Source organism: Taudactylus pleione, unplaced genomic scaffold (genome assembly GCF_031769625.1).
Source record: "Taudactylus pleione unplaced genomic scaffold, aTauple2 ptg000707l, whole genome shotgun sequence".
In the NCBI taxonomy this organism is placed as follows: Eukaryota; Metazoa; Chordata; class Amphibia; order Anura; family Myobatrachidae; genus Taudactylus; species Taudactylus pleione.
In genome coordinates, this window is record NW_028285109.1 from 17,430,429 (window position 1) to 17,440,579 (window position 10,151).

Genomic DNA, 10,151 nt, shown 5'->3' on the forward strand with positions numbered 1-10,151 from the left:
ACTGCCCTAGTGCAGACATCTATTCATACTTGCAGCATGTGACTTACAAGTTAATGACTACTCGTCTCTGTTCCCCAAGCAGCGAGAGTTCAACAGCATGCAAGACCGCGTCATGCTCTTAGCGGACAGTTCAGAAGATGAATTTTGAGTGGGACTGATTGAAGCATCGGGGGATTCAATAAAGTTTTGCAAGAAAGAATCCAATCCCTGCAATCTCACTGCTGCTATCAGCCAGCTGTATAGCACCCTGTAGCGATTATCATGCATTGAGATCGACAGCATGCTGTTTTGTACATGATGTTTGTTTTTATACAACAGTAAAATGATGTGTTAATATACAGAGTCCTTCCAGTGCAAGTGTGATACGTTTTATAGCAAGCTATTTTTTTGTACAGAGTTGCATCATATTAATATGCTGATCTGGTCAGGAAACGCAGGAGGTGTATAAATAGGAAGCAGTGTTGTTATAAATAAGGTTAGTTTTACACTGCGGGGCAAGCATACAACATAGAAATTGTAAAGTTTATTTATAGACCCAACGGGCCATGCTGGCTAAGTCAGTAGAATTATTTACAAATTGGTGGCATTATATACAAAATGGACTTGTACAAATTGATGGAATAAGTAACAACTGGTCAGATTGGACATTGTTAGTATGTACTTGTCCTCCCCCAATGTGCCTAATTATTATTAGTATGGTCATGCTGCTAGCACGGATGCATAGAAATCCTTGCTGTTACACACATGCAATTTCTCATGTATCTTAAACTACCCAGCAATATAAACATTTAGGACAATTCTTTGGTAATGGAAATGTGTTGCTCTGATGGGCTTTCATGTATGACATGTAAAAGTCTTCTGTAGCAACGTGACAGTTTGTTTATTGATCCAAGTCAGTGACTTGAGGTGTGTGACGTACATTCCCAGAAACACCAAATTCTAAATGATTTTTCGAGATTTGTTCTGGCGTTTAGGAAGACACTGTAAGTTGGCACAGTTCACTATCTACAAATTATTCACTGTTGTATTCGGGGTCAGTTCTCCACTATTTCCCTGAATTTATTTAGTAATGCTAAAAATGGCATCTGCCCTATTTTACATTTTAGTGGGTGCTTTAAAATATATATATAATATATAATTTTTACACTGAAATCTTACGCATTATTTTAAATGACTGCTTGCTGCTTTAATCCTCATAAACTTATTACTCTTATACTTAATGCTTTGGGGTCTATTCATCACCACTTATTTCTACAAAAGTAGGTGAAAATTAAGATTTTCACCTATTTTTGTAGAATTTAAGTGCCAGGGTTTTCATCATCCCTGTAACGCAGGAGATATCAGGGGGACTGGTGCTGCGGGGCTGCACTGTGTCAGTCTCACAGACTCCCACAACGGCTGCAGCTCTGCGGCAGCAAGGTACGCCATTAGCTGGGTGGGCCGGGAGGTGCACTGTGGCAGGGGACACCATTAGCTGGGTTGGCCGGGAGGTGCGCTGTGGCAGGGTACACCATTAGCTGGGTTGGCCGGGAGGTGCGCTGGAGCGAATGGGGGAGGGGGCGGGCCGGGGAGAGGGGATGGACAGAGCTTCAAGACAAGCTGTCTCCGCAAAAGGAGCAGCTTTTCAGAAGTGATAATTAAGTATAGGAGGCACGATGAATGCCTCCTATACATGGATTGAACTCGAAACTAGTTCAATCCTTAACTATCACAGGGGATACCTTTCCCTTTATAAATAGACCCCTTTGTCACCAATAATTATATTTTACTACCGTTTCATTTACACTTAGCTAGGATTGTACCTATTGTACAAAAAACTTTTATGCTGAAGGATCCCTATAATGTACGCTCACATAATAGATGTTATATTATATTTGCAATAGTCTATGTCAGTGCAATAATTAACCTGAGGTCAACAGAATGTGGGGAGATGTACTAAGCTTTGGAGAGTGATAAAGTGGAGAGATATAAAGTACCAGCCAATCAGCTCCTAACTGCTATACCACAGGCTGTTTGAAAAATGACAGGAGTTGATTGGTTGGTACTTTATCTCTCTCCACTTAATCACTCTCCAAGGCTTAGTACATCTCCCCCTGTATGAGATACATAACAATTCTGGAGCCTTGATGCAAACTGCAGGTAAGAGATCACAAATCGAGCACTGGTTGAAATGTCTGGATATCTATATAAGCGGTGTATGAAACTAAAAGTAATGAGAACCTTAATATTAATGTCAAACTGGGAAATTAATATTATGTAAATAAGGTACATTTCCAGATAATAAGCTTAGGGGTGTATCCATGTAGTAGGGAAAAGCCCTGTTTCACAAAGCATTTCAGAACATGGCTTTTCACTGCTTTGTTGTATTCAGGAGGAGTATAGATTTCTCCAGCAGTGCCGCCGATTAGATGTTGGAATCACTTCCCCCTACACGAATATTTGAAGAGCGAGTCATAGAATAACAGCAACTTGTTGTTTCCGTTTTGCTTCTCAATTTCATTTCACGTACCTTAGTACCTCGGTAGGGGGAGCGGAGCAGTGAAGTTCACTGCTCCTGCTCCATCTCTTGAGTTCAATGTCAGCCCTGTCACGTTGGCGGATGCTGTTGGAAGGAGACTTATTGGACACCCAATATGTCATTCTATGCACTTTGGGATCACAGAGGGGCCATTTATCAGGGGACATCGCCAGACAGGTAACTTTTTCCTGAATATATCGCATAAATGATGCAACAGTGATATTTTCCAGTAGCCAGTTCTTGTTCTACATGAATAGAGCCCTCAGTGAACTAAAACAAAATAGTTCTTCAATGATTGCGTATGTAGTATGTTTAATGTGAATGTGCTGCTAGGCACCTGTGGTCTGTATGAATATCCCTTGTATAGGGTGGCTACAGGCCATGCCCATGGGAGTACCACCATTTTACCACCAATATTGTATAAGTAATAAATGGATGATCCAATAAAAATGATGTTTGTTCAGTATTACCTGGACAATTTCAGTTACGTGGTTTCCACTGGCGTCAGCCTTTAAGGATTGTTGGGCTGGGTTGTGGGTATCTGAAAAAACACACAACAACCCTACTTCCTGTTCCATGACATTTTATTTCATCTATCTAGGCTAATAATAATCATACCTCTTCCATTTTATTCCTTGGCCTCCAAACTCCTTATAGCAGTTTTTATAGAAACAGAAGCGCTGGGAACAGATAGGGGTTATTTTAGTTCATAACAGTATCTATATTGTTCACTATAACTGGCCTTGGATTAGATTTCTGAAGCCCCATTTAGTCACATTACGAAGTAAGGTAAGAATAAAGTGTCATGAGTGTCTAACATGTACTGTATATGGGCTTTCATGAGGCTGACATTAAATAATGGGGTTCTGGTTATTTGCTAAATGCAAATGTTCAGTATCCTATAACAACCTATTAGATGTTTTCTTTTATTGTGTATATTGCACCAAACTTATCACAACTATAGGATGACTGGCTTTGTGTGTCTGTTTCTTGTAATGTCACCAACAAAACACTTACTATGTTGTATACAAATTGAAGATGTAACAATATTAGCGACTAATACTGTTTTATGCATTATGCATTGCTTAAACCAGTGGTTCCCAAACTGTGTGCCGTGGCACCCTGGGGTGTCTCGGGACACTTGCAGAGGTGCCTCAGGTTGGGGGTCCAGCACCAAATCAAATTATTTATGGTAAATGTAATGTAAATATGTGGATTAACAGAAGCTCTAACCTGTCCACCACCACATAACCTAAGGGTGACAGGTAAGCATCATTTACTTCACTTTACTAAAAAAAAATTTAAATTTCTCAATAACAAACTTTTGGCTTAGGGTTGCCGTGGAAACAATGCTGACACTATAGGGCGCCGTGGTTCAAAAAAATTTGGGAACCACTGGCTTAAACTGTATTATGCTGCTACATGCTTTATGTGTCATGACAGATGGACTCGTTTTAGATCACAAATAATCACAAGTGTGGTGGCAGTTAAAGTGACTGAAGATAAGGGTAAGGTGTAATAATTCATTATTATTATCATCCTTTATATCGTGCCACAGGAGGTCCGCAGCACATCACAGATTATGCAAACAAACAGTATGAACAAAACAAGACAAAAGCTGCATACACACACAACGATTTAGTAAATGAATGATTTTAGTAAACTATTTTCGTTCATTTTACCCCTAGAAAAAATGAAAATCGTTTTCTAAAATCATTCATTTACTAAATGTAATTAACGATTTTTTTGAACTACAAACGATTTTTGTAAGTTTCCCTTAATGAAAATCGTTAAGTTGTTCAGTCAGAATGGACGATGAACAACAAACTACAAACGTGAACGCGCATGAACGATAATCGTTCAGGCTAACAAATACAACAATTTTTTTAAACGATTGAACGATAACGACGTCGTTATAGTTAAATCGTTAAAAAAATCGTTGTGTGTGTACGCACCTAAAAAGTGACTTACAGTACAAAACATTGCAGAACATGGGTGTATAAACATCGCTACAGCAGCAGTCATAGACCTAAACAAGCATCGGGGCGAGCACAGGTTTGGTGCTGTTGGCAGTGGAATGAGATGATGGTATAACGAGGGAAGGCAAAGCACATGAGGAGAGAGCGCCCTGCTCATGAGAACTTACAGCTAAGATTCATACAACCTTAAGGCTGCATAAAGAGGAATCTTTTTTCTTTTTCATCAAGATAATTCACACTACAGATACAATCCTAATATGCTCCTAAATTTATTCACTTTAATTGGATTCTAAAAAAAGGTAAAATAAACATCAGGGGCCAAATGTAATGGGTGAGAGTTTAGAAAATGTGAGAGTTTAGCAGTAAACTCTCACATTGGTCGAGTTTTATCTTCAAAATGGGAAAACATCTGAATGAGATTCTAAATCGTGAGAGTTTTTTAAGTCTAAAAAAACATGCAAGTTCGCTCTGTTACTTTGTTTTTGGACTCTATTACATTGGCAAAGTTTAAAAAGTGTCAGAAACTCTCACTTTTCTAAACTCTTACCCTATTACATTTGGCCCCTAGTGTTTGCAAGAAAACAGCAGGTAAATGCAATGACAATGAAGACTGTCCCATCTTCCACGCTCCTGGATGTGGCTTGAGGATGTGACCTTAGATGTTAGTGGGCTCAGGGCAAAGGTCACACTTATGCAAAGTGCTTAGCAAGAGATTGTAAGCATTCTAACCTGCATTTGACCATACGGAAGTGTGCCATGAACATGCAGACAAATAGTAGGTTTTATCAGAGCTTTAGCAGATGCTGGGTACACACTGGCAGATATATTGGCCGATCAATTGATCAGCCAATATATCGTACCCCCATCGGCCAGTGTGTACAGACGATATGTTTGTAAACAACATAGTTCACAGACATATCGCATTTGCTGTGCTGCACAGCCAATGAACAGATATGTCTGCAGACATATCTTTCCATCGGCAAGTGTGTATGGGCGATCAGCTGATCGCCCGTACACATGGGTGCAGAGAGCGCGGGGGGGGGGGGGGTGAGTCGCGAATGGGTATTACTTACCCGGGTCCGGCACAGCTCCCCATCCACAGCAGCCCAGAACACGCTGCTGTGTGCTGGGCTGCACTGGGAGACTGTCCGCGGCTGCTAAAGCAGCAGTCTGAGCAGTCTCCTATGCCAAAGGGGGGAGCGATCATGCTAATCGCACCCCCCATTGGCTGTGTGCCGGGCTGAGGGGCACCGGGCACACAGCACCCCACCTCCCCAGTGCCGCAAATGGGTTTTTTTTTCCCCCCGAAGGGGGCGTGGCCACACCTTTCAATATTAGGCCACGCCCCCGACCCGCCGGGACCCTCTGCAGCATGCGGCTGATGGTCGTTCAGTGTGTATGAATGACCATTATCTGCAGATCACTTGATCTGCAGATATATCTATCAGGTATGTACCCACCCTAAGGCTATGTTAGATCTTACACTTGGGCTGATGTTTGGTCTACAGTTGGGTTATGTTCAGGTTTAGTAACGCAGTCACTCTTCATTACATATAAATGATACTTTAAAGAATGTTGTTTATAAACGTAATAATGTAACTTTAGCACCGTTAAAGCCACCACCTCCTGGCGTACACCTGGCCCATATACTACTGTATTCTCCTGGCATGAAACCGATGCATATTCTACCCTTGTAGAACTGGACACATCTTGAAATGCATCTATCCAGCTGTGCTGAGTTTTTTTTTTATTGCGTTTTTGGCAAAAAATTTATCCAAATCTACTTAAAGTTAATACATGTTTTCAGGATCACATCATTAAGTGGTGTGGTTCATGGCACATGCACATTTTCAGTATTGTGTCCTTTGTACTATGTTTAATATTTTTTTGCCAACAAGCAAAAATATTACTAATTTTCCACTGTCAGTAAAAGTGAACAAAGCTGCTTACCTTTCAGGAAAACACACAAAAAAGAAAAATAGGCACTGAACTTCCGTCTGTCGTCTAATCGTTAACACGGAAATTCTTTAGGAAATAATATATTGGGGGAGATGTACGAAGCCCAGAAACGGTATCAGCGCACGTTATGTACGCTGATACCGCTTCTCCCCAATGTATGATCGGGGGTCTGGGCGGTAAATGACAGGGGCGCTATGCGCCCGTCATTATCGGCGCTGCTATCTACAAGATAGCAGCGCCAACGGCAGGGCTATGTACGAACGGTCATAACACTAGCCTATCCCCACAGCAGGGACAGCGCTGTCCCTGCTGTCGGCTCCAGGCTGCGCACGGGGATCTCGCTATACTTGCGAGATCCCACGCATGCTCAGTGGAGCCGGCCGGGACAGAGACACAGCGCATCAGCACTAGGCTGATGCGCTGCTGTCTCTAGCTGGTAGCGCCGGAGGGGGGAGTTAACGCTCCCCCTCTCCGGCTGATGAGATGTTTATACATCTCATCGGTAGTGATTCCTGCTTCACCTCGGTAAAGAGGCGAAGCGGGAAGCTTTATAGCGGCACGATAAGTGTCGCTATAATACATCTACCCCAATGTTCCATATCAATTGTGGCCATTTGTTTCAATTGATTCAAAAAGAAACAATGTTAGTACAACAACCAGTTGTAAGTACGACTGGGCAGTTATTTGAGTACAAAAGATGCTTGTATTTCTAAATCCAATCCTGTTTATAGCAGCCTGTATTTGTAGCAGCCTGTGTTTATACCCTTTTTGTTATTCACAGGACGGCTACCATCAGTACAAGCCACCGCTGTTCGTATAGACTGCGAGCCGCTGTTCTCAAACCGTTTAATACACGGAAAGCATGGGGGGAGTTTAGAATAGTTAATGTATGCATGCTTTTAGTAGAAACATACGGCCCTGCCCGGATCCTCTTTCTGCTGGGACTCCGCTGGGATCCTCGCTGCCACGGTATCCACTTAATGGATGCCTTTCAGTCCTATAACAGCGAGGGATTGTAGTAAAGCTGTTGGTGGTTCAATTCAGGGGCGTAGCGAGGGCAGAGCCGAAGGATCTCACGTTATGGTCACCTGCTCTGGCCAGGGGCGCCAACTTGGTCACATTTTTTTTCTTGCTGCCACTGACCTCAGGGGATCGTTTCCCAATCCTCGGCAGTGCAAAGCAGGTGTTCCCATTGGTGTCCGGAATTGGCTACCAGACTCCTCTGCTCCTTTCCTCTTCCCTTCTGCGCCATTCCTCCTCCAGTCCTGTCCTACCTTCCCCTTGCTTGGTCCCCCTAGCTTAGGGGTGGACAAAATACAGTCCATGAGGTAATCCTGCCCACTGCCTCCTACCTCTGCACAATGACAAGCGACCCGACCAGCTGCTTGACATTGCACTACATCCGAACCGCAGCTGCCAACAACAGCCGCACTCAGCTGGGTGCACCTGTATACTCCTGACTACAAATTCACAGGCAGTTCCATGGTGCAACACGACTGGCAAACGACTTACCGACAGCCGTGCACTGCTGGCTGTATGTGCATGCTTCCGGCTCCTCCTATCAGAGCAGATACTGCCCCTAAGGTTCAATTCCTTTTAACTCCTCTCCCGTGCTCGACATGCCCACTCCGTGGCACACTTCAGGATGAGGAGGGTTGCCCTATAATGTATGGGCTCCAGGCAGCATGGCTACATGCTACACCTCGCAAAATGCGTAGAGTAAGTCATTTACATCTGTGTTTTCTGTTAAATTTTATGTGTTTAGTTGAGAAAGCGGTTGCTCATTCACTGTTATTTATTTGTATATTTGTTAAGCATGACTATGTGTACCTCCCCCCTTCCCTTCCTCCCTTTTTCATTTCTGTACCCTGTACGATTCGCTTTATTTTCTAAAACAAATTCAATAAAAATTTAGTATTGAAAGAATAGGTAATTTACTTATACAATTACAATACAAATGAAATCAATAATTTTCTAATACATTTGAAAGCAATAGATATGTAATATATAGTGCAATATCTAGCCCTGCAAAAATGTTGCATGGTCAGGGAGTTAGAAATAAGTGAGCCGGAGCATATGTTATAGATGGTAGATGAGTATATTTAGCGATCCAAGTTGCTAACTAGGGATGTGGGTTGATTTTCATAGAAATATGGCCGCATGCAGTGAGCATTAACTCATCTCTATGAAGTTATAGCCCAGTATTTTAATGTAGTTAACAGTGTAGTCAGTCTGCTTGTAGTCCCTAATTCTTGCAGAGTTTGAAATTGTTAGGACCCTCCAGGATGAAGGATCGAAGAGATCTGAAAGTTCAGATACAACCTAACTTTTCCCCTATGTCATAAGTCTTGAATAGCCCAGTGAGGTATACTATTTGCATGTTGGACTTACAAACTTTTGAAGTATGATTTCACTTAATGGCATTTGTGGATAACTGGGCTCGGTAGCTGACCAGGCTCCATTGTTCCTAAAGCCAGGACTCAAACACCTACGGTGGTCAGATGCACAAATGTGCCAGTCTTATTGGTATCATGGTGGGATGTCCAATGGAGGACAAGAATCAAAACCTCAATCAACAATAATTATTTGATCAAACATTTGTGGTTTATTTATTTTTCTAGGCTAGTGATTGGTTGTTTGATTGCCTGCCCCCAAGAACCTAGCACTTCCTCCTGTACTTACCTGCATCTACAAGGCAATACAAACATTGGGATCATGGCACACTTACACTGACACACTACATACCAGCAGCACCCATACAGTATATCAAATCTTGTGTGCCAGGAATCTAGTACTCACGCAAACTTCTCTTTTCAGATAGTTTGTGCAAGCGCCAGTTTCATGGCGGTGGGCATATGCGGGTGCATAATGTGTCACTCTACTCCATGAAAGTGGTCCTCATGGGCAGGAGCATGACTACCCCAGGTATAGAGAGCAGTAAAGATATTACATATGTAATTGTATCCAATAAAGCGTAGTTGCATTGCAATACTAATATGTATGTAAAGATGTACTTGAATGCTAATATCTGCTTGTCAATTTTCTGCTGTAATAATGACACGCACCACAGGTCATGTCACAGAACAAAGGGCAACTTGAAATTTTGACTTTGTAACCATTAGTTTGGCAATAGAAGTGAATAAATATCTTCTTAACATGTATTGCATGAAGAGTCACTGTAGAATTATACGCTGCAAGCTGTCAACACGAACTGTTGTCTCTTCTACATTAAAGAGGTTTCCAAATTCCTGTTGTTTTATTTGTGATATCCATGATTAAACAGAAATGCTGAAATCACATACTGTGTTGCCACATTTATACCTATATTGAAAAGATGGAAGCTGTGATGTTGCAACAGCCAGAAAGCACAGATTATACTTTGCAATGTACTTTTCCAATGCAGTGGCTTCCAAGCCTTGTCTACGGGTCTAACTAATTGTGATTTGTGCATCTTGTTCAAGCAGAAAGGCTGCATATTAGTATTGGTGGTAAATGGAGATAACTTTGAGAGCCGTTATTGTACTGAACAATGAAAGAAAATATTAATAACCAGCTTAAACAAAACAAATTTAGACCAATAACAATACCAATCATTGGCAAATAGTAGTGTCACCCAATAATATATTTGCTATCATTTTCTTATCTCCACTAGAAATTTGATTGGTTGCCACAACAAACAGCACCTTTTAACTGTG

The 10,151-nt window shown here is 41.8% G+C and overlaps 1 protein-coding gene across 5 annotated transcripts in view; it reads left to right on the forward strand.

Moving 5' to 3' along the window:
* The window catches only part of ARMH4 (armadillo like helical domain containing 4), a 348,598-nt gene extending 338,845 nt beyond the window's left edge, over positions 1-9,753 (forward strand). For 4 of the 5 annotated variants that reach the window (XM_088456484.1, XM_088456483.1, XM_088456486.1 and 1 more), the window contains one exon: positions 80-9,753. In XM_088456484.1, coding sequence (XP_088312610.1) covers positions 80-148 — 69 coding nt within the window. In that variant the 3' untranslated portion in view covers positions 149-9,753. The remainder of the gene's footprint in view (positions 1-79) is intronic. The other variant, XM_088456487.1, reaches the window with a different exon arrangement.
* The last annotated feature ends 398 nt before the right edge of the window (positions 9,754-10,151 follow it).